This window comes from Neolamprologus brichardi, chromosome 18 (assembly GCF_056152115.1).
Source record: "Neolamprologus brichardi isolate AB-2024 chromosome 18, ASM5615211v1, whole genome shotgun sequence".
In the NCBI taxonomy this organism is placed as follows: Eukaryota; Metazoa; Chordata; class Actinopteri; order Cichliformes; family Cichlidae; genus Neolamprologus; species Neolamprologus brichardi.
This window is the reverse complement of record NC_142121.1, coordinates 29,861,908-29,887,573: the sequence shown is the minus strand read 5'-3', so window position 1 is coordinate 29,887,573 and position 25,666 is coordinate 29,861,908. Positions and strand designations below refer to the sequence as shown.

The 25,666-nt window shown below is 40.1% G+C and overlaps 1 protein-coding gene and 1 long non-coding RNA gene across 2 annotated transcripts; one reads left to right on the top strand and one right to left on the bottom strand.

The window, feature by feature from the left end:
• Positions 1 to 394: 394 nt before the first annotated feature.
• LOC148097781 (GTPase IMAP family member 4-like) lies at positions 395 to 2,349 on the bottom strand. The gene is made up of 2 exons (XM_087831339.1): positions 2,267 to 2,349; positions 395 to 1,428 (listed from the first exon to the last, which is right to left on the bottom strand). The coding sequence occupies exons 1-2, from the start codon at positions 2,280 to 2,282 to the stop codon at positions 395 to 397; spliced, it is 1,050 nt and encodes a 349-aa protein (XP_087687465.1). The 5' UTR covers positions 2,283 to 2,349.
• Positions 2,350 to 3,034: 685 nt separating this feature from the next.
• Positions 3,035 to 21,487, top strand: LOC148097780 (uncharacterized). The gene is made up of 2 exons (XR_015716794.1): positions 3,035 to 3,380; positions 19,662 to 21,487. It is a non-coding gene; the product is annotated as an uncharacterized LOC148097780 (long non-coding RNA).
• The last annotated feature ends 4,179 nt before the right edge of the window (positions 21,488 to 25,666 follow it).

Sequence of the window (25,666 nt, the reverse complement as noted above, 5' to 3'; positions counted from 1 at the left end):
CAGATATCTCTAACTAAAATAATGACTGAATACTGTGAATTTCCCAAAAGCCCACAGTATGAACTCCAACTAATAAACCACTAAGATAGCATAAAAAGGAAATTCAATATGTCCACTGGATTTGCTGTTTGAAAACAGGTAGCTATAAAAAAAAAAAAGAAAAACCTTCAAAACTTCAGAAAGAAGATTGACAAATTTTACAGGAACCTCACATATAATTTCCAAAATATTACGACTTTTGAACATGTTGCTATCTGTGACATCATGCTAGGAATTCTAGACAGGCAGGGAACGCTAAGAAAAAGTTTAAAACAATGGTACAATGATACAGAGCGGAAGTCATGCGTTTCTATATGAAAAGCTCCTGACTGTCATTCAATGCATGAGTGAAAATTTAAATTCGAAACAAAGATTTTAACACCATTTTAATTCCTCCAACCAGCAAAGATAATGGATTAAACACCTCAGCTTCATCTCTGGCTTCATTTTCATATCTGGTCTGAATCTTGCGTCTTTCTTCCTCCACTTCTCTCTCACACTTCTCCTTTAACTTCTTCATCTCCAATTCTTTGTCCTCCCTCTCTGCCTCTCTCTCCTCCATCTCTCTCTTTCTCTCCTCATTCATCTCCTCTCTCTCCCTCTTCCTCTCCTCCTCTCTCTCCTTCTTCTCCCTCTCTCTCTCAGCCTGGAGTTGTTTGTTGTATTTCTGCATCTCTTTCTCATATCTTTCCCGTATTTCTCTCTCCATTTTCTCTTTTTCTTTCTTTATTTCTTCTTCTTTCTTTTTCAGGATGCATTGTTTCTCCTCTTCAATCGCCCTCTCAGCCTTTTGGAACATCTCGTTGGTGTAGTGGCTTCCTCCGTTCTTCTGGACTATCTCTCTGATCTTCTGGATCAGCTCAGTGACCTGAGAGCGCTCCTTCAGTTTATTATTGAAGACGTGGTACTGACCGTTACATCTGGCCACGAGTTCCTGCAGGTCTGAGCTTCCTTGTAAGAACTCTTCAATAGTGGTGCCTTCAAGTTGGTCTCCATGGGTAAAGAGAACCATGCTGTATTTGTCTGCTGCGTGGCCAAAGATTTTTTGAATCTTTTGCACCGTCTGTTTTTCCTCTTCAGTGTGTCTGCCCAGTCTGATGACCACCAAGAAGATATGGGGTCCTGGAGAAGCATAGGAGATGCACTGGCATATATTTTTCTGAGTTTCCTCTTCATCAACCCTGGTATCAAACAGGCCTGGGGTGTCAATGACAGCAACGCGGTGTCCATCCACTGTAGCTTTTCCTTTGGAAGATTCTACAGTCATAGATTTGGGACTGAACTTGGATTCAAAGCACTCACGGCCCAGAATAGTGTTTCCAGTAGCACTCTTCCCAATTCCAGTCTTCCCCACCATCACAATCCTCATCTCATCATTTGTGTAGAAATCTGTGTAGAAAGATCAGAAAGAATACATGGCATGAAATACATTGTACTTATTATACATATACTTGATCATGCACTGGGTTTGGGGTTAGTATTTTAGGTTACAAATGTTCTGGTAGATGGTCAAAAGTTAATTCAACATCTACAGAGATGGGTCACAAGTCTCTATTCTGCTGTTGATCCTGTGAAATCAGAGTCATCCTCAGTAATGACCCTGACACTCTGCTATCAGGAAATGCAATTAATCCTTTTTTCTTTCTTTCTGATCGATATAATCATAAATGGCTTGTAAATATCACACTTATGAACTGTGTAACTAGAATTTTACAGTGGATAACATATTTAATAGCAGAAATCTTAATGGACATTCAAAAGTTATGACCTCTCTTCCACATCTCAGAGCTAAATTCACAAACTGCTGTCTCAGAGACTTGGTTTAAATAAGGAGCAGGTTGACATGGTTAGAAAGGAGCACTATGGACAATAGTAATGACCAAAGGAGAACAGTGAGTCTTTCTCTTTGTTTTCCTATTGTCCATTATTATTGCTTGTTATTATTATTAGCTAATGAAAGTGTAGGCAGTGCAAATGTTTTGTAGTTTTTATTTTTTGTTCATTTTTGTATAATGGGGTAGGTCTTGATAAACATTCTGCTTCTTCCTACTCCCTTTCAGACTTAAAACATTTATTTAAACCATCACAGGTCTGTGTCTAATACTAACCTCACTGATCTTGTTTTTATTTTTATAATCTATCGACCTGCTTGCCAACCAACCATGATTTTAAATCAGCCATGATCACTGCTGTAACACTAGAAAACATGACTAACATGATGACTTACCGAACTTGGCAGCCATGCTTGTGTTGTAATTGCTTCTGTCGATGTTCAGTCTAAACAGTGTTGTGTAGCCAACTGAAGTGGAGTAAGAAGTGAAAGGCAAAGACTGTGCTGCAGCTTCTTCAACAGGCAGTATGAGCTAAACCACACCTACAACTGACTCTACTGAACACAGAGTGAAAGTGAAATTATAGTTTGTCCCCGTTATTTCGGTTACAAGCTGATTGTTCTAAAACCGGACATGGACTCAAATGTATTCAGAAATCAGCATCTGTCTGCATTAACTACTATGTGAATAAATCTTTTTTTGTTCCTGAATATTGTATATTAAAAGTTATTTGTCAATGGAAAATTGTACTTAGTAGTCAGTATAAGCTTTTAATGATATAAGTTTGCATATGACCTTTTGATGACGTAGACTAATGTCCACTACAAAACTTGTTTCTGTTTTATAAATTCTTTCTCACAGCGATAATAGCTGAACAAGCCATTGTTTCACTCCTGCCAGGAAGAGGAGAGCTGGACACTTTTATCTGCGCTCCCTAACAAGAAGCGGGGCCGCGTCCTTCTGAATCCCACAACACACACACATAAACCTGAACCACTCTTATCTTCACTCCCTTCTTGTATCCCACAACACACACATGCACATACATACGCACTAACATTCCTCTGTCTATGAATAGAGGATTCATTATTGTATTACTTTTCTCGTGTATAAATAAAGACAAGTGCAAGAACACAGTGCACATCACAGGGATCCCACTCTGGTGTGAGCATTCTGTGATCACCATTGCAAGTAAAAACTGCAGCGTGTGTGTCTCCACTCTCTGACTCTCAGCTGAAGAAGTGTCTTTTAGAATAAATCTCTTGACATTTATTTTGGTCCTTCGTAGCCGAGGCAGAAACATCAGAACTGTTATCTGTGACTCTGTTCTAGGATCCAGCACTGATTCCTGACGCCGTGGGAAGCCAGCACCGAAGTCTGTGCACAGCCCTTTTAGACGAGGCCGAAAGACCCGGACCGTTAAATTCGGATTTGGGCCGGTGTCCTTAGTCTGGTCCACGGCGGCGGGATTCAGTCCGACGATCCGAACCACCAGTGAGACGTCTGAGGGTGAGAAACACTATTTTGATATATAAAATGGCTGCAAAGGTTTAAAGAAACGTGATAAAATAGGTTTAAGTTCACCAAAAAGAACTAAGTTTAGACTGGTTTTAGAGGTAGCCGTAAAATACTTCGTGACAAATTAGCGCGCAAATGTAGGGTGAAGTCGAAGGCCGTATCAGTAAACCATTCTGAAATGACTAAACAGGATCACAAAACCCCATGTGTCAGTTGCAAAAACAGCAGGTACACAATGGTATCAATTAGGTAACATCCTGCAAAAGGTAGAAAATGCTAAATATACACCTACAGAAGAAGAGGGTTGGGCACAGGGTAAAAGAACAGGGTGCATGAGATGCACACTTGGCTGGGTGATAAGAACTACACCCAACGCTCATCTGCACGACAGCACACAAGAATGAGAAATTTTCTCGCTGAAAGAGGAACCAGCACTTAAAAACCTACCATCAACATTGTGGTCGGATGGACCAACTGATGTGGGATTAATAAAAAATGCAGACTCAGTAACAGTACAGACTGTTTCATCCCACAGGCCCATTAAACCACAATACCCCTTATCTAAAGAAGCAACAGAAGGGATTAAGCCAGTGATGAAGGATATGAAAAAAGCAGGAATTCTAATAAAAACTAATTCTGCTACCTGCAATACTCCAATCTTCCCAGTAAAGAAAGCTAATACTGGAAAGTATCGTTTGGTACATGATCTGCAAGCAATAAATTAAATTACTGAAATGATACCACCAGTAGTAGAAAATCTTCACACTATACTGAATCAAGTCACACCAAAAGAACAATGGTTCTCAGTGATAGATTTATCAAACACCTTTTTCTCAGTGCCTTTACATCCTGACTCACACCATCTGTTTGGCATCACATTTGAGGGACAGAGATACACCTATACTAGGTTACCTCAAGGGTTTCAAAACAGCCCCACTCTCTATGCTGAACCTTTAAAGAAATCAATGATGTCCTGCCTCCTGCCAGCAGGAGGGCAGTTTCTACTTTAAGTAGATGACATTTTAGTGACTGGCCACACAGAGGAAGGGTGTAAACAAAATACTATGGCGGTGTTACATCACTTAGCAGAACAAGGCCACAAAGTGTCTCTGAATAAACTCCAATTATGGAGACCTGAAGTAACATACTTAGGCCTCTCAGGTGCAGGGAAAAAACCACTAAACAAAAGAAAAGAGGCCATACAAAATGCACCACAGCCACAAACTAAGCAACAGATGATGAGTTTTCTCGGGTTATGTAACTTCTGCAGGGCGTGGATTCCAGAATATGCGGCACAGGTACAACCACTGCAAAACCTAATCTATGGAAAAGATCTTGCTTTAAAAGGTTTCATCCCTTAAGCTTTCCTCTTCGTCTGCCTCTTATCCCGTCTTTTCTTCTGAGTGTAATTCAACTTTTCATCAATTTGAGCCCGTGTTACTTTCGACTCTGAAGCAGCTGGTTGATCAACTGAAAAACACCAATGCTGTGTTTGATATTCTCCCATCACGCATTGTTAAGGGCTGCTTTGATGTAATTGGACGGAGCATTCTGTTCTTAATTATTTTTTCTCTACTCTCTGGATCTGTCCCACTGGCCTTTAAGCATGCTGTAGTCCAGCCTATTCTGAAAAAAAAAAGAATCTTGATTGTTATGATCTTGAGCAGGATTGACAAACTGGTGCGGAGGTCTAGCTCCGTGCTGGGATGTCCCCTGGAGTCTGTGGAGGTGGTTGGTGAGGGGAGGATGTTAGTAAAGCTGACATCCGTCATGAACAACACACATCACCCACTGCATGAGTATGTGAGTGGGCTGAGCAGCTCCTTTAGTCAGAGACTGAAACACCCTCGCTGCAGGAAGGAGCGCTTTCGCAGATCATTCATCCCAACAGCAGTTAGACTCTATAACTCCTCAATCACGATGTCATTCACTGGACACTGTGAACATCCATGGTCACCACCTCATGCATAATGGACCTTCCATGACCTTCCAAGCTATATAGTTTAGGTCTTCCATATTTCCAACTATATCCATAATCACATACTGTGTATGCTACCATTGTATATAGTGTATTATCTTACTTTTTTTTCTCATTGATTGTACTTATTTGTATTTTTATATTTCCTTCTAATATCTGTACCTGAGCTGAGGTGACGCAAAAATTTCCCCGTTGTGGGATCAATAAAGTCTTATCTTATCTTATCTTATCTTATCTTATCTTATCTTATCTTTTGAACTATAGACCAATCTCTAAGCTTCCGTTTCTGTCCAAGATCCTGAAGCGACTAGTTCTTTCTCAGTTTCAGGCGTATTTAGACGCGAACAACATTGCAGAGAAATTTCAGTCTGCCTTTAAGCCACGGCACAGCACTGAAACGGCTTTGCTTAGAGTTCTCAATGACCTTCTTGTAAGCACTGACTCTGGACGCTCTGTGGTCCTGGTTTTATTGGACCTTTCCTCTGCTTTTAATATGGTCGATCATAACATTCTTCTACTAAGACTTGAGCATACTGTGGGTATAAGAGGCACTGCCCTCAACTGGTTTAAATCTTATCTTGCTGACAGGTCTTTCTTGGTTAATTTGGGCAACTTCTCATCTTCCTCGGTACCTGTACGCTGTGGTATGCCTCAAGGATCTGTATTAGGACCTATTCTCTTCTCACTATATCTGCTCCCTCTTGGAGCAATTTTTGAGAAGTATAATATTGCCTTGCTATGCTGATGATATACAGATTTATTTTGAGATTACTGACGATCTTGCTATGTCTTTTCACTATTTTCATGAATGCATGCGTGAGGTTAAAGATTGGTTCAAGAGTAATTCTCTTGTCCTGAACGAAAAGAAAACAGAGATCGTGGTGTTCGATAGTAAAATCCCCCGTGACCAATTGTGTGCTGCTCTGATGCCTTTTGCTAGCTCCCCTTCTGATTATGCCAGTAATTTGGGCATATTACTGGATAGCTCGTTTAAATTTGACAAGCAAGTGTCTGCTGTTGTGAGGTCTAGTTTTAATCAGCTGCGCCTCAAGCGCTATATTCCACACAATGACCTGGAAAAACTTATTCATGCATTCGTGACTTCCAGGTTGGACTACTGCAACTCTCTTTACATTGGCCTTTCCTCCTCCCTTCTCGTTAGATTGCAGACTGTTCAGAATGCGGCGGCACGCCTTTTGACAGGTAGCAGGAAGTTTTCTTCCATCACTCCTGTTCTTGCTGGCTTGCACTGGCTGCCAGTTAAGTACCGTATTCAATTTAAAATACTACTTTTCACTTACAAAATTATTAAGAATTTGGCACCGAACTACCTCAATGAGCTTCTTAGGTTACACACTCCTGTCAGAGCACTTAGATCTGCTACCCAACTTCTTCTGGAGCAACCTCGTTCTCGGCTGAAATCTCGCGGCGACCGTGCGTTTGCTGTAGCTGCCCCAGTCTTATGGAACAATCTTCCTGTTGATATCCGGGCGTCTGACTCTATGCCACTGTTTAAATCACGGCTGAAGACTTATTTATTTAATCTTGCTTTTCCACCTAGTTAACATTTGGTGTGCGTTGGTACATTTTTATCCGTTATGCTTGTTAACTACTCTTATATATTATGATTGTCAAGGTTTTATAATTGATACGTGCCAGGTCCTTTCTCTTTTCCCTCCCATCTCCTTTTTCCTATTTTTATTTTTTGTCAAGCACCTTGGTATACCCTTGGTTTATTAGTGTGCTTTATAAATAAAGTTTATTATTATTATTATTGTTGCCAACGCCCACAGAGGGAAAAGCACATTGCTGCGTGGACAAATTAGAAGAGGAAACTAAACCACGTGCTGACATTTACAGTACACCACAAGAAGGTTTCACTGACATCTTTGTTGACGATTCAGCATCAAAAAATGCACGTAATTGTGTAGGATTGTGTGTTTGCAGCAGTTCACCACTTTGCAAAAATATGGGATAACAGAGGCATGGTGACCTCCTCTGGAAACCCAGTTCAGCATGCAGATCTACTGAAGCAACTGTTGAAAACAGTACAACTGCCGCGGCATTTAGCAATTTGCAAATGTGCAGCACATCAGAAGGATGACTCTGAAATTACAAAGGGAAACAATTTTGCTGACAAAGCTGCAAAAGCAGCAGCTATAGCAACCACAGTCTTATTAACAACTCATGAAATTCACACCATTCCACTATCTGTACTGCAGGACGAACAAAAAGCAGCACCACCAAAAGAACAGAAGCAATGGCTGAAACACGGAGCAGTACTAGACACTGATGACATAATGAAAATAGCAGGAAAACCCATTCTTCCCAAGTCATTGCACAAAACAGCCGCTCTAGTGAGGCATGGCTTAAGCCATGTTTCAACGGGAGGAATGGTCCTTATAATAAACCGACAATTTTCCACTATAAATTTTGAATCTTCAGCAAAAGAATATGTGAGAACATGTATGACCTGCCAAAAACACAATACCCAAGGTAACTTAAGACCAAAAAGAGGACATTTTCCTACACCACCTCACCCATTTCATACAATTCATATGGACTTCAACTTGAATTGAATGAGTGTCAGGGCTCAAAATACGCTTTAGTAATTATTAGAGATGGACCGATCCGATATTACGTATCGGTATCGGCCCGATACTGACCCAAATTACTGGATCCGATATCGGCAAGAAATAAAAAATGTAATCCGATCCATTAAATATCAAAAAAGCACCTCACAAAACTTGCTACACGGCTTAACTCGGCTCATAACCGTAGCACGTCAGCAGTATGGTCACGTGATAGAGCGGCTGTATGTATTTGTAGCCTTGCTAGCAAACATTTCATCTCCGAGGAAGTTTTCCCAGAGAGAAGTAAAGCAAGTGTGTAAGTTCATCTCTGAATGTCTGTAAAGCATTCCCATGTTAAGCTTAACAACAGATATATGGAGGGACTGCCTCTCTCTCTCTCTCCTGCTGCTACTTCAATCGTGAAACTGCTTAATGATCAGCTGATCGCTTTTCTGTCGAGAGTCCGTCTCTCTTCTTAGTTTTTGGCCCACTTTACACCAGAAAGAGGAAACCAGCGGCTGAACAACAGCAGCACTATTAAGCTTGATAAGCTGTTGTTAGAATTTATTTAATATTACTTTCTACACCAGGATCGTTTTCTACGTAGCTGACGGCTGGTAACTGTGCAGGGACGGATCTAGCAAAATTTAGCCAGGGGGGCCGATAGGGCATGAACAGGGAAAAGGGGGCACAAAGACAATGTCTAGCTTTTAATAAATAATTATCTGACTCTTACACCCAAAGTTTTAATCTGATGTAAAATATATAGAAGTCCATTACTGTATATAGTAACTGTTGAGTCTAATATACCCTAGTAAGTGTTACGGATTCAAATATTGGGAATGGATACAAGAGGAAAACCAAAATAACAACACTGGTCCGGCCGGGTCAAGTCAAACGATGATTTAATGAACACACGCGTGGGAGATGGACACCATACACAGACAGCATCAGATCTCAAAATGGTGGAGCCTTGATCAAACTCTTATAGCCTCTAGTGGCCCCCTCCTAATCATAAAAGCCTAAACATTCTTTCTCACACAGCGCCTAAGCTACGACCTTGGCTCCCTGTTTATCTGCTCCTGATGAAATGGGGCAGTATGCTCTGTTCTCTTCTAATCAGACAAATGAGACGATGACTTTCTGTGAACAGTATTTCTTATAACTCAGCAGTATAATGCATCATAAAACAATATCATTCATTCACAATAAATCAACAGTCTAATGTAATGCAAATCAATTTACCAAATGTAATAATTATCACCTTCTTCTAGTTCAGGAGCATAATGCAAACTGAAACTACATAATAATTCACAATCTTTAATTAGGGGTCTAACATGGCATAAAATAATATCATAATCCGACAATTCCCCCTGTTGAGCTCTTTAGACATAAAGAGCTCACTTACACCCTGCAATCCAGTGTTGCCGGGTTCATTTCTCCTTACTCCTCAGGCCTTTTGTCCCCCTGTTGGGTGAACCATATGTGAGATGACCTCTGTGTTTACGCAGTTCAGATGCAAGAAAAACTTTTATTACAACAACAACAGTAGGTACAGATGATACTCCCATCACTCCCCAGTTCTCCCACAGCTTTATTTCGGTGCTACCTTATACCCTCCAAACGTACTCGGACTAGAACCTCTGTCCGAGGAGCTTTTAACCTTTATTTTATTGCTGTAGGCACCAGTGTCTTCCAGTCGGGTGATCCTCTGCTCTTGTTTCCTTCAACCTCAGGGGTTAGACAACCCTTCAGTCGTTGCACAGATCAGGGGATTATTCTGCCCCGATTTCAAACAATGATCTGTGTATTCTGGGATCACAGCTGTGTTCCCCAGGAAAAGGAACAGAAAGGTGTTCTCCTCATGACCAACAGCCTCTCGAACGTCGTTGGTGTGGTGTTCCTGGATTTCCGTCAACCCCTTCGTGGTTATCGCTGTGTTTATTTGATCCATCCTTTTTTAGGTGACTAACTTTAGCCCAAAATGCCATGACACTTGAACCCAGTTGATGTTTCCGCAGTCACCGTGTCTGTCTCTGCTGCGAAGGATCCTCGTATATCTGTGACCTCGTCTGGTGTCTGTTCCTTTCTCTGTAAGAGACAGAAAACCAAAACACCTCTCTTCCTAGCTCTAACAATCTAATGTTGCTGTCTACTGATCTTTTGGTGGTTCAGAATTTGTTTAGAACATTCAGAATGTCCCAAGGACTTATCCTAATTTAGTGTATGTGTGTGTAAGCGTGTTTGCATTTAGCCCGCTGCACTCAAGGCATTTCTTACACTTTATCAGTCCGGACTATCGCCGAACGAAGCTTATGACCTTCAAAAGACCGAGTGCCAACTCATTATAAGCACATTTGCAAGATATGTATAAAAATGATTAAAACCACTCATTCTAATAAAAGACATAAAAAACAAATTAGCCATTTCTAATTCTAACATGTGTCCATTCAATGAAGCTAGAAAATTAAAAGAAAAGGTTAGCGACCTCATATCTTAGAAAGTATCAGACTTTCTCCTATCCAGTGTCGTTGCTCCAGTCTTGTTATTCTGTGTTAGGGAATGAAATCAATTTAATTGTCATGTTAGATCTGTTCAACACCTGGCTCCGCCCAGAGCCTGCGTCTTCACAATTGTCTACAAACAAAACCTGTATTATTATGAACTTCACTTCAACATGAACTTGTTGACTACTTTTGACACCTGTAGATAGAAGATTAACATGGGGTTATAACAATCACTGTAATACAAATGTTAATATGTCAATAGCTTCAATAAATGTTCAATGCAATGTTTGTTATATGATTCTAATGTAACAATAATGCTGATGCTAAAATAACAGTAAAACACACCCTTTTTATCCCTTACTGACCACAGCAGGGGCATCTATGTTTTAATTCAGCCATGAAGCTCACCTGATTCATCACTGAGCCCCACCGGCACTGGCATCTGACAGGGTGGTGCTGCATATTCTTCCTTTAATGTCACTATTTTCAATCTGTTAATTAGAGTGCTTAAACATGAAGTAGACTACATCCACTACAAGTCAATACAACTGTGAATGTGGCCAATTATCAATCTATTACCAATCAATAACAAAAAATAGCTTTTATTTTATGCATGCTTTTAGTCAACCACTCACCCACAGGATCTCCAATCCCAGAAAATTCCTTCTCCTCATTTAATAAGTCTGTCCTCCTTCCATGCCCTGGTAACTGGTCCATCCAGAGCTGTATCATTATGAAATATACATACAACAAGCCAAACCACACCTTGGTCACACCAACCCTTTTCCGCCCTGAAGATGTCCAACGCCATCTTAGTCTGGACTGTCAAAGGTGATTTTAACGCTGATTGTTCCGACAATCCATTTATAACATTTCCTGGTCAGATTAGCCAATCCCTGCACACTGGAATAAACATACTCAACATGATCAACATTTTTCCTGCGTGTTTTTCATCATCTTATTGATTCCAGCGCTCCATCCTTATGTGATTTGCTACATTATGTTTATCTAGAACTCCACTCTGTCTCTAAATGTTTGAAGAATTTTTCATGTTTGTGGTCAAGTTTTAAGAATTTGAGCATACGTGAAATTAATGGTGTTATTGTAACATGGTAGACTAGTGTGCCTGTGTTAATTCAGCTCCATATTATTGTGTGAAGTTGCACTGGGTTGGGAGTGGTTTTTTGTGCGTGTGTCACATTTTTGGTTAGCCAATGGCTGGAATGGGGTTGGACTAATTAGAGGCAGGTGTACTTGATTGCACTGATACACTGGTCTACTTATAGCCCACACTACAAACACTGCTGTGTCATTTTGTCTCTCTGTGCAGGCCAGGGCCTATTATATGCCACAGCCTAAAGGCAGCATAGTTGCACAGGTTGGAGTGATCACTGGCTATATGCTTGCAGGGTAGTGGGTCTCCAAGGACAACTTCTACCCCTGTTAAAGGCAACATGTGGAGTGCAACTGGCCGTGTGGCATAGCTGGCTCTGGCCTTGGGACTGTGTGTTTTTATTTGATTCATGAATGGGACACTGGACTGTTTTATCTTTTATCTCTTGATATTTTTTGTCACTAAATTATCTTTTAGAATTTTATTGACTGTCATCGTTTTGCCCACAACTGAGACGGTTGGTCAGACCTAAAATCTTTCTTTGGGTGTGTTACATTATCACCCCCATCGGGGCTTACCTTTCCCACTTCTGATGATATTCCTCCCTATTCTTTGCAAGTACCCCCTTTTCGTGGCGAGAAACTGTTGGTGTGGTCAAGTGGGCGCTGTAAAAACAAAAGCTCAGGACAGAACAGTTATCAGTCATGTACTTCATACAAAATTAGCATATATTCAATTTCATATTGATCCTCTGAGTGTAATGGTACATTTTAATTTGAATTTATCAAAGCTAAACACAATAATTTTTCTTTATTTTGCTCTTGTTCTTGTGCAGCACCACATGCCCCTGTCGGTTCTATCTTACTTTTCTAAATTATTGACTATTTCAATGGAGAACCTAAATGACGTGGACCAAGGTTTGTCATTACATATCTCTATTTTGGATGTATCAATAGAGTTTTTTCTTGCTTTTTCTATCAAAATTGATTGACTTTTTACAGTGGCCTGCTATGGTTAATAATAACACGTTCAGTCATGAGTGAAATCAAAGCTTCTCTTCACTTTAGCATTTAACATTCCCAACAATATAATGTGCTGCATTAATCGAAACACAGCTAATAAAACACAATTTTCTTGATGGAAACATCAGTAGCTCAAAATTAGCAACCAAAGGGTTAAGTCTGCAGTTCACACTCATGTGAAGCTACAGCCTCCCCCCCTAGTCTCTGTCCTCCTACTCCTGCAAAAACAAAACAAAGCGAGACAAAACATCCACCCTTCTTTTACAGGCTGGGTGAATTGTTTGTAGACATGCACTAATCCTAAAGTCGGTACCGTTTTTGTCTCAGTGTCAGGTCAGTTTAAACTTTTAGTCGTCAGTCCATCACAGTCCAGTCACATGCATACATTCACACACATTCATACCAGATATTGCTGATAATGGAGTCTCACACGCAACCTATTCGAGGCTCCATCACCAGCAAGATGACGTCATCATTTTAAAGGAAAACAGTTCCTTGTTTTTTTGGACTGGATTGACTCGCTGCAATCCTTTTAGGCTCAGGACTTCTCATGTGATCAATGTCCCATATAAGTGAATTTCTCCCAAGCCCATTATAATCATGGAGAAAAATACTTTGCGACTGTTTCTAGTAATCATGTTTTATAGCGCTTTAAAGTTCAATCTCTCAGGCCTGGATTAAAGAGCTGATTTGTTAAATCAGGAACTCACAAAATACCAAAATATCACCACCGGTGGATCACTCCTCTCAGATGTTCTTATTTCAGTGCACTGTAACAAAAGCAAAGACAAACGTAACCAATAAAATACTCATATAATAACAAATACTGGGGCCCGTTGGAAACATGTCCAAGCATAAAACCATCTTTCTCTCTCTTAGAGAGAGAAAACAATCCAAACCTCACTGATAAAATCAACCTAGTGTTAAGCAAAACCCAAAATCAACAAAAACTTCACCAGAAAGTTTTCCTCCGTCCAGGGACAATATTGTGTAGGCATACAGGTACCGTAACTTCTTTTGCACTGACAAAAACGTGTTGGACTTATTTGATTCAATAGTGGACACTAGTTGCACACAAATGTTTTGCTTTGGTAAAAACTTAAACAACTGAGTTAAATCAACACAACCTTTTCATTTTCAGTTAACCTGTGCATTTTGAGTTCATATTACACGATTAAGACATGTTCAGATGGAGTAAGTTGAGCTCCTGGAATATTTTAATTCTTCACAATTCTGTCATTTTATTTCAACACTATTCAATAACTTTTATCCAAATTCTACTTGGTCCCTTAACTACTACATGTTGTCTTCATATTGCCTACGGTTCAACAAAGTCTAAATTCTGATTACCATAAAAATTGAATGGGTCTACAACAACTACCATCCTCCTATCTTTATCCTAATTGCACGAGGGCTGGGAAATAACTCTAAAGTGATAGGTTACGAGGCAGGGTGCACCCCGAACAGGTCACCAGTCTATCACCTAAAAACAAACAACCATTTACACTTACATTCACGGATAATTTAGAATCATCAATTAACCTAGGTCTAACAGCTGCATGACTTTTCACTGTGGCAGGAAACCAGAATACCCAGAGAGAAACCACTGCAAATTAGCCAGACTGTGGACTTGCACCCAGGACCTTCTTACTGTGGAGCAACAGCACTCACCAGCATGCCAACAATGTAGGAAATACAGGGAAGCTATGATTTCCTGTTGAATTTTGTACAAATCTTTAAAGCCTGAGGCAATTGTGTTAAATACATGTAGGATGTTTACGTAAATCCGAGGGCTGGCCCCCTTTTCTTCTTTTTTTTTTTTTTTTCAGTGTGTTCCTCCTTCAATTAAATCTCAATCACAAAAATGTGGCGCTCCGAAATAAGGCTCACACCGTTAATTCATAATTTTCACTCTGTACCACTGCTCCTTATCAGGCTGTGCGAAGCACAGTAAACAATTCAATTGAGGCCTTGAGCCATAAACAGACATCACTCACAGACATTGTTTTCATAACCAAACTGCTCTAGACCCTGTCCCCTAAATCTGCACAAATGCCCTCTGGGTGACATGAAATGCATTTAACCAATTAACAATCAATGGCTTCTTGTTGTTGTAACAGATTCTGTATTTGGACGTTTGTGTGCAGCATTTTGCGTATCAGCATAGCATTTGTTAGTAAAGCATTCTTCATTGCATCAGCGTGTGTGTATCACTCTTCATTGCACAAACATGTGTATGTGTGTGTGGATCACTTCTCCGTGAATTGAATCAGCATTTTGATTTGTGTGCGTGTGTGTGTGTCATTTCTCAGTCAATCAACAAGTGCATATGTGTTCATATGTGTGTTTCTCTTGATTCTGAGTCAGTGTATGTAGATGTGTGTGTTTGTGTGTGTGTGTTTGTGTTCATCACTTTCCTGTTCTGGTGTTCTGGGTAAACCATGGCCTGAAGCGTGCTCTGGGGTCCTGCTCTCCTCCTTTTCAGTCCGTTTGGGTCCATTGGTGCTGCTGCCCAAAGTTCTGTCCATACTGGTTCTGACCCCAATTGAGGCAGTCCTTTTCTCCAGTGTCCTGCATCTTCTCCTTGTCCAGCTCCTCCTTAACTTGACCCTTTTTGCTTCTGTAGGTCCTTCAGGGTTTGCTCCTGCTGTTGGAGCTTCTCGTCAGGTTTGGCAACCTCCTGCTCCAGCAAGCTCCGGGCTGATTTCAAGTCCTGTATCTGGGACTCTAAGCCTGACTGATGGGTTCGATTAGCAGCCAGCTCCTCCTGAGCCATGCTCAGTTTCTGCTCTGATGTCTTGAGCTCTCACTGAGGGCAGAAACCTCAGAGTCTTTTCCGTACACGTCAGATTGAAGTTTATTGATGTTTTCCTTGCTTTGCTCCACGGCCTTCTGCAGCTCTGCTGTTCGGCTCTTCTCAGAGGTCAGCTCCTGACCGAGCCCCGACACCTGTGCCTTCAGCTTATGTTCTTCTGCTGCTTTTGTCCAATCTGAGGTGCCTTCTGACCTCAGTTACTCCTCGTGTCTCTGGCACGCCCTTTTTACTGCCCGATCATCCATGTTGGTCCGTCACTGTCCTGCACAGTTTTGATGCAGAGTTGTTAAGGTCAGCATTTTTTGCTCGGCCTCACTTTTCATCCAGGCTTAATAGGCGTCTCGTCACAGCTCTGTCAGCTGAAGCTGTCTGGAAATCTCCCCCGTGTAGTGAAACGGGCCTTGGATTTAACGTTCTCCGTCTCCGCTGCATGAGATCTCTTTCCTGCAGCACTGTTGACATTCTCAGGTTGTTGTTGTGGGTCCAGCTGCTGTAGCATTTGGTCAGGGTCACATCAAAGATGGTAGAAGGGAGAGCCAAGATGGTAGAGGGGAGAGCAGGAGTCCAGGTCAGCCTCGGCTTTCCGGGCCGACAAAGCAGCCTGTAATTAAGCATAAAGAGAAAAAACAAAAACAAAACAAAAACAGACGAACAGGAAAATGATGTTGTTTTGGCTGTGTTGTTCAGAGAGGGGCCAGGCCCTGTGTCAGCCTTCTCCCCCCCTTTTTTTTGTTTTTTCTCACTATATAATCAACTCATAACCCACCAAGTTGACAGGACAACACAGGTACACGTTAAAATTCTTAAAATCATGTTTAATAATTCAAAAAAGGAATTTTATTTCATTCAGTAATCTCTTGTATTATTCAATCAGAAAAAAACATGTCACAATTCGACTCTTTTAACCACTAAATTTATTATTTCATCACTGGTTTGTGATTTACCAGTGTCTGTCATTTTGAAGTCAAGTTGTTGTCCTGCAACCCAGAGAGTTTAATTGTTAGTAGTGGATAGACTTTATCATTTAACATCAGGTGTATGTTAAGTTTCGCTGCTTTAAACTTGCTGGAAAATCTTCACGTGTTCATGAGTGTAAGCTGTTTCTTCATTGCGTGTATGTGCGTTTGTGGGTGGGATATTTTAACTTTTTTCCAACAAGGCATTTCTCTAATTGTGTATGTTTTTAATTTTGTTTCCCAAATTTTGATTTCCCACCTTAAATAACAGCATTCCATGTCTTCAGCCAGGAATTAGAGCTTGCTTGTGAGATTCAGGGACACATGGTGCCAAAAACAATTCAGTGAAAAACTTGCCTGAAAATTTCCAGTGATGGTAACCGATAACTGGAGGAGAAGATGTCCTTTAAGCTTCTTTTTCAGGTGGGGACAAAGTGATAGGTCAAGCTGTAAAATTTTGAGCCAGAGCTTGGCATGTGTGTCGTCCCAATTTTATTAATCTATCCTTTTGCTGCTGTACTCAGGTCTCCTGGTTGAGAGAAATCCACCTGTATTAAGAGACTAAAACATTCATTTACTGTTTTTCTTAAAACATCCATTTGGTTCATCTGCCTAGATTTTACTCTCTCTCTCTCTTGGTGCATAGTTCACACAGTCAGGCAGTTGCCTTTTATGGGCATGCAAGTTTCCGGTCACTTACCCCCAACAGCTGCGAAGCCGTCTCTCCCATATCAAAACTCAGCCAAACATTAAACATTCACCGTAGTCATTCAAAACTTTATTTGTAATATTATAATCAGCAAAATCAGCGTTTTAATTACAGGCATGTATCATTATTTGCAAATTATACTTATAAAACTCAATAACACGCTAAACAGGAAGTCCTCTGTGGGCTTCACAACAGCCACCTCATTTGCATGTTCACACACCGTCTAAAAATAGCTTGCAGCGCTGCAGCGCACTGTCGTCACACACAGCCTCGTTTCACACTCAACTCTCTATCTTATTTTACACAGACGTCTTATATTTACACTCACTCTCAGGCCTGAAAGTTTTAGCGCCTACACAATTTTGACAAATTTAAGATAACGGGTCCAACCGAAGAAAGTCCAACTTTTTTGTAATCAATTAACCAGTATCAGCCTCTAACTGTATCTGGCCTGATCTCTAAAGTCCCTAAGTCAATTTAAAGTGTCCAAAAAAGCGCAGATAAGGAGCCTCTAACTCCTAGCTTGTTCCAGGATGCCCTGTACCCCACAGTCAAGCCAACTGAACTAACCCTGTTCGCCGACAGGTCAAGGTCGCGCGTCTGCGGCCAGGAGGGAGCGTAACCTCCGGGCTATGCGCCTCCTAGTGGCCTCTAACCACCGTTCTAACAAAATTTATAATACTTTTAAACCGCCGTCAACCCTCTAAAACAAGAGTATGACTGACGCAGATGCAACGTTATGGACAATGGAGCCTCTAACTCTCAACATGGCCAACACAGATGCAATCCTTTAGACCAATGGAGCCTCTAACTCACAAAATGACCAATTCCCTATCAAACTACCTGAGCCTCTAACTCAGTATTATTTTCTTTACCTTGAGCCTCTAACTCAGTATTATTTTCCTTTACCTTGAGCCTCTAACTCAGTATTATTTTCCTTTTAAGCTTATTTCAAGTTTCAAAACTCATGAGATTTTTTCATCAAAATCAAAACAGGCCTTCACCAGTAATTTCAGTGAGTAGACTTTTAATTTATACAGTCCAATTTGGCACAGTTTGGATTTACATTCAACAGGTTGTGCCTCACCTTTAAATGTGCCGGCTTGCCCACTCACGTCAGACCACTGGCTCGTGCCTGCCCGTTCAACCACCTGGAATATGACCACCTCCAAAACTTCCATCCCAATACCACAGGACGAGCCCCCAAAACTGTTACGGATTCAAATATTGGGAATGGATACAAGAGGAAAACCAAAATAACAACACTGGTCCGGCCGGGTCAAGTCAAACGATGATTTAATGAACACACGCGTGGGAGATGGACACCATACACAGACAGCATCAGATCTCAAAATGGTGGAGCCTTGATCAAACTCTTATAGCCTCTAGTGGCCCCCTCCTAATCATAAAAGCCTAAACATTCTTTCTCACACAGCGCCTAAGCTACGACCTTGGCTCCCTGTTTATCTGCTCCTGATGAAATGGGGCAGTATGCTCTGTTCTCTTCTAATCAGACAAATGAGACGATGACTTTCTGTGAACAGTATTTCTTATAACTCAGCAGTATAATGCATCATAAAACAATATCATTCATTCACAATAAATCAGCAGTCTAATGTAATGCAAATCAATTTACCAAATGTAATAATTATCACCTTCTTCTAGTTCAGGAGCATAATGCAAACTGAAACTACATAATAATTCACAATCTTTAATTAGGGGTCTAACATGGCATAAAATAATATCATAATCCGACAAAAGCTATAGTACTTTTTCCTTTGGGAAGATACCATCTGTGCAGTCTGCAATTCTGTTGAAGAAAGATGTTGAATCTATTTAATTATTCTTGAATTTTATAATTTTTAAATTTATTTTTGTGCATTTTCCCCCTGCATCAACTTAAATTTGATTACATCGATTAAGCATCATGAGGAAGAGGGTGGTTCCCTATTTTTTTTTTTGCTGGGAGTTTGCAACCCTATTAGTTAGGTTGCTTAATATTTCTCTTAAGTACTCTTTAAAATACCAGAATAGGGAGGATGGAGTAGGTTTAAGTTTATTAGATTGATCAGTGTTGCTGAACTAGGAAATATTTTGGGTGCAGTGTATTTTTTACATACAGGTATAACAGAATAGCTTTAGTGTTGTTATTTATTTAAACTTGAGTATAAACTTATACAAAATGCAGCAAGATATTAAAAAAAACGTTGCTGACGTGATCAGCAAAGTATCTGAAGCACTAGGTTTCAGTTTAAAACACCATTGTGCCTACCATCCACAGAGTGCAGGATTAGTAGAGAGAACAAATGGCACTATAAAACAAAGGCTCAGGAAAACAATGGAAGAAACTGGCAGACCATGGCCAGAATGTGTAGGCCTAGTCAAAATGTGGATGAGAATAACACAAGGAAATAACAAACTGTCCCCATTTGAAATTATACATGGGCGACCTTTTCCAATACCAGTTATAAGTGAGCCACTAGATAAATCAATCCGTGAAACCACTCTGGCAGATTGGATGACTCAATTGTTGACAAACAGAGAAGTTGTTTTGAATAATAAACTGCCACAAGACTCTTTTTCACCTATTTCTTGCAGGTTGAAGCCAGATGATTGGATCCAAAGAAAAAATTGGAGCTCGCCACAGTGGGCGGGTCCATACCAAGTGCTTCTGACTACTCCAACTGCCTGCAAAATAGCGGAGAGACCCTCCTGGATACATCAGAGCCACTGCAAAAAGGTGGAGGTCTCAGAGGATTCCACTTCCTCCACAGAAATCAACTAGGAAAGTTTCACCCTCACTTGGTTGCTTCAGTGGTGAGGGGGAAGTGCTGATTGAGCATTGCTCGCACTTCAACCCCCAGCCATTGGCCAACTCTAGAGTAACCAAGTAATAGGGTGTGACGGACCTGTACGCAGCCATGGGAAGGTGGACCCTCTTGGTTACCTTGACTACGATGCTCACCCTTACAGGACCCCAGCTGATGCCGACAACAGCTGAACCACGAGGCAGACAGAGAAGATGGACACATGACAACTCCCACCTATGAGACATGACGCAAGATCACATACACCCTTGGATGAACAATGCCTGGTACCGCTACATCTACGACAGGATGAGGGCAGAATCGGAAAACAATGGGACTTCTGGTCCCGAATCTCTGCGCACAGCGTCTGCAAATCGGGGCTGTACGAAGACACTTTCATCTTTACGCAGGACTGTAAGCTGTCATCTGTGAGGCGTGAGCGGTGTTTGTTTTTAACATAGTTCACAGTGGAGAATGGCTGCTGACATAATGTGGATCCGAAGATCCATAATTGGCCTATCTGGGGTTGAAAGTCTTGATAAATGCACGGCGTTTTGGTGGGTACACCGCGAGTGTGACGCTTATTTTGAGCGATGAAAAAATAATAAGATATAATTTTATTTTTATATTTCAAAATTACAATAATCTTCCAATTTAGAACTACAAGTTAAAAAAATAACTAAACACAAATAAAATACACTTCAGCTAAATACTTCTAATTTATTTTCCCAAACCACTCGGAGCCGCAAAATAAAGACTAAAGAGCCGCATGCGGCTCCGGAGACCCCTGGTATAGTCTCACACTGCCAGCTACTGTTCTTTTATATTTTTTATTGTGTTCCACGCAGGTTAAAAATGTGTATTAGTAACATTAAATAAAGAAACAGACACTTATGTTTGATTATCAGTGACTTCTGTTTTCCCCATTGAACTAATGCTCTTGTTTATTTGTTTTCTGCATATTAATATTAATTACAACACATTTGACATATTTTATTATAATCCTTCTATCATTGATTTAGTTTTCACTTTGTCAACAAGGTATTCCTTTAATGGATTTTGTTGCTGAGTTATGTTTAAATGCTGAGCTGAACTTGAAGTAAAGATATAATGATAAAATTAAACCCCAGAAAGTTGATTCTGTTCATCTGAACGTAGTGTTTTCACTGGGAGAAACATTTCATCACTCATCCAAGTGACTTCTTCATTCTCACATGAATGCAGGTTTCCCCAAATGAAACTAGCACCTCTGGGAAATTAAAGTAAACCTTTTTGTGAAGCAAAACATTTCTGTCCACTTGGAGTCTAACACTGAATAAACTCTGGACACACTGAATCAGTCAAATTTATATTGAATGCTTTTCTTTTCCATCTTACTGTAAGCTACTGTAAGTTTTAGCCAGTTTACAGCTTTCTTCTGTTTTCTTTGTTATGTTTTGCGACAGTATCTGTTTTTGTGTGGATAGCCAGTATGTATTTCATAATGCAATTTTTTTTTCCAATTTTAATGTTTCTGTTGAAACCAACCAAACTTGAAGACAAAATGATCAGTAATAATTTAATAAATAATCTTGGACTGACTATGAACAAAGGTTCATAGGTGACAAAGGTGAAGAAGTGGTGTTTTACTACTGTCCTTTATGAAACTTTACTAACTTTTGTTGTTTCCAACTGATGGTGCTCTGCTTTGTGTTCCACTTCAACTGTTCACATGCCAAATTTTCACTGCATTTCGAGCTTCAAACTATATAACTACAGTTAGTTTGTATGTGATTTTAAGTTTACATATACAAATAGAAATAGAAAAAGAAATGGAAATTGTTTATTGTCATCAATTTTTAGATCCAATGACATTGAGTGAAAAGGAGTTGCACTGAAAGTATCCCCACCTGTCACGAACTATACGCACTGGAAGCGATTGTGGCATTTTTCTAGTTATTTTAGGCCATTTCGGCCATTCTAAGAGGCTGAGAGGTAGCACTGGCTGCTGCCAGTATTTTCAGGTTGTGGTTGTTATATTCAGGTCTGGTCCTTTACATTAATTTTGTAATCGTTTCTCAAAATTGCTGCAGTGTCATATCACTTGCACAAACATCATTTTTATGGGTTTGTTGTCATTGGTGCTAGTTATACACATTTTTATTTTAAAGGTGCAGTCTGTCATAGATTAGTGTGTAATTATGAATTAGAATAAATTCTTTAAAAATACATAGGAGCAGGAAACCGCCATGTCAGCCTGCAGTGTTGAATACATGGACACCACCGTTCCAACTACAAGTGTTTTATGTATGTAGCCAAAGACCGGCGACTTATTTATTGGTCAAAGAGAGACACTGCTGACCTTGTTAACATAAAACAATGAGTCATTTAAAATGAATTAATTTATGAATATATAGAGAGATATCAGCTGAATGTTTTTTAACCACAAAATCTGCCATTAACCTATGGGCATTCCTCTGTATCACTCCATAATGGCTGTACTGCCAACAGTTCAGTACTGTTTAAAGAAATAATTTAATTTGTTTATTATAAAAAAAACATCACTCGTGAGTATTTTTGGCCAGTTGTAATAAATAAGTGTTATGACAATATGTGAAAGAACTACCAATTAGAGGGTCTATCTCAGCTGTCATAGAGCGAATAGCAGGATACATCCTGGACTGGTTGCCGCTCTATAGCTCTCCCTCACACACATATACACTAACAAATACACTGTCAAAAATAAAATGGTTTGTGAGCATGGAAGTGCCTTTGTCCACCCTACATCTACTGTTGAAGATGGAATATGACAAAGAGAGAGAAGAAGATGGCCTTTTTTGTGGCTCAAGAAAAAGTGAGTATCTGTATTATATGATTTAGGCATATAATATCTATGAAACAAAACATTGTGAATTTGAGAGTGAAATTTTTGTAATAGGCTGAAAAGCATTTTGTTGTGAGTGAAAAGCAGACTACTAAAAGCAGAATATTACTTTAGGTCTGCACTCGCAGGCCTCGCTGGCTCAGAGACTTAGCAAGACAATCAGAGCTCACTCGGTTTTTACTTGTGCAAGGGAAGCCAGTCCGGTGAGGATCCAGAGCTGCCAGCTGCTCACCTGATCCCAGACAACTCCAAATTCCAGCCTCCCCTTGCAGCCTTTTTGTTCAGTGAACACAATTACACAGTCCCCCGTTGTAAAAGCTAAGGCACTGTGTGTGTGTGTATATGCACGTGCGAGCATGTGAGTGATTGTTTATGTGTGTGTGTGTATGTGTCTCTGTATACGTGACTTCCTGGTTCCTGGTCGTTTAACCACATGCCTAGTTATCAAAAGGTCATCTCCCCCCACCCGTATATGCTTAACTCCTCTAAATGGTTCACCATATACAAGCATAGGTGAGCCCATAAATGGCAGGAAGTAAACATTCCTTACCAAATAAGGAAACCAGACTCTTACATGCAATGTGCCTGCAGTTAAACACTACAGTTAATAGCATCCCCCACCATCCTAGATGTAGGGGAGGAACAGAAAAATATCTGAACATGCAGTTCAGGACAAGGTTTACAGTTTTAAGCACAACAATGACAACTTTTATCAAACTCACTCCAACAATTACTCTGTTGCGACATTTTGCCCCAGACCTGACCCTGTTCCTCCTGAACTTCCTCCTTTCATGGCCTTTGCTTTCTGTATTATTTTAGGTGTTTCTTCCATTTCTTTCATTCTGTTTTGAATGGATCTCTTGAGTGTTCTGTTTACCCACCTGTGTGAATTGGTTTGTTTTCTTCCCTGTGTCCGCACCATGCTTGTCCACTACGTAATTGTATTTTATCGACACCATCCTACTTGTACTCCTCATACTTCTTTCTACGAGGAGAATATTTCAATGGTTCATATTTGTTCTGGCCTTTGGCCTTCCAGCACCAGCATTGGTGTCTTTCATGGCCCCTTTCTGCTTTTGTTGTCTTCACCTGCTAATCATTACTCAGAAATCAGCATCTGTCTGCATTAACTACTATTTGAGTAAATCCTTTTCTTCCTGAATATTGTTCAATAAAAGTAATTCTAACTTTTTATTATGAATGTTTTGAGATTATAAGATAACATTTTGCAAGAATATATGTAAATTAATGATGCAGGATCTCACACATTATAAATAGAACTGAAAATATTCAGTTTATTAATCAAACATAATCAAAGATTTGCAGCTTGAGGACATGCAAATGTGAACACATTTTATTACATCCTGTTGCACTGACATTTTCTATAAGAAGCAGCAGATGTGAAACAGTGAAAGCATCACGTAAGAACTGCTTTGTGGTGCAGTGTCTGTACTTCTAAAAACGTGTTGCTGTTTCTTGTAAATGGGGGGGGGGGGGGGGGGGGGTCTGGCTTTGCACATCGGATAAATTTGAGTTTGGTGCACAAGTCAAAAAGTGAAACTTGACGCAAAGAAATTTATACTAATCTGTGCATCAGTGCTTGTTATTAAGAAAAAATGCTGCTGTTTCTTGTAAATGATTTTTGGAGGAGAAAGCAAAGTCTAAAGAGTGAATGCAGTGACTTGCTGTACCTGCAGGAGGGCTGTGGTCCTCAGTACCAAACTGTAGTAAATATGTCAGAGTGATATTTTAGGATTGTCATTTGTACTTATATACAACATATAATAACAAACATATAATAATTTATGCTTAGAGATATATAATCGTTTGTACAGTGGCTTGCAAAAGTATTCGTCCCCCTTGAACATTTTGTTTTATTACAGCCACAAACATGAATCAATTTTATTGGAATTCCACGTGAAAGACCAATACAAAGTGGTGTACATGTGAGAAGTGGATCAAAAAATCAAACATGATTCCAAACATTTTTTACAAATAAATAACTGAAAAGTGGGCTGTGCGTAATTATTCAGCCCCCTGAGTAAATACTTTGTAGAACCACCTTTTGCTGCAATTACAGCTGCCAGTCTTTTAGGGTATGTCTCTACCAGCTTTGCACATCTAGAGACTGAAATCTTTGCCCATTCTTCTTTGCAAAACAACTCCAGCTCAGTCAGATTAGATGGACAGCATTTGTGAACAGCAGTTTTTAAATCTTGCCACAGATTCTCGATTGGATTTAGATCTGGACTTTGACTGGGCCATTCTAACACATGGATATGTTTTGTTTTAAACCATTCCATTGTTGCCCTGGCTTTATGTTTAGGGTCGTTGTCCTTCTTTCTATGAAGTATGAGGAGTATGATCCATGGCTCTTGGTCTTCCTGCACCAGCACTGGTGTCTTTCAGGGCCCCTTTCTTCTTTTGTTGTCTTCATCTGCTAGTCGAATCTATAATTTGAATTTGAGTTTTAAATGTATAAAACAACAGGGGTTTGGGGTTGTTGTTTTTGTACATTCTTGTTGTTTTAAGACTCTGGACAGTGGATATGATGACCAATGAGACCATCAACAGTCAAAGAAATCTTTCTTAGTGTTCTGCAAAACTCTACTGTTACTCACTGACTTGAGATAAAATCTACTCAGCTACTTTGAAAATAGCTTCTTACTGGTTCCTCCCATAACAGGATGGCTAGCTGGTTAAAGTGATCATGCAATCCAGAAACCTTTCTGCTTCTGCTTTGATTCAGCAGGGACAGGTAGGGTTGTTTTTCAGTGCCTCCGGCCTCCCTTAAAATACCCGAATTAGATATGAAAATGTGACAAAACTGCTGTTTTTCAGATCACTTGTAGCTGTACTCATGTGTCTGGTTTGAGTAGTACAATTACTTTTTATGTCTGCTTTGTAAATTTGTGAACTGGTCATCACTTACA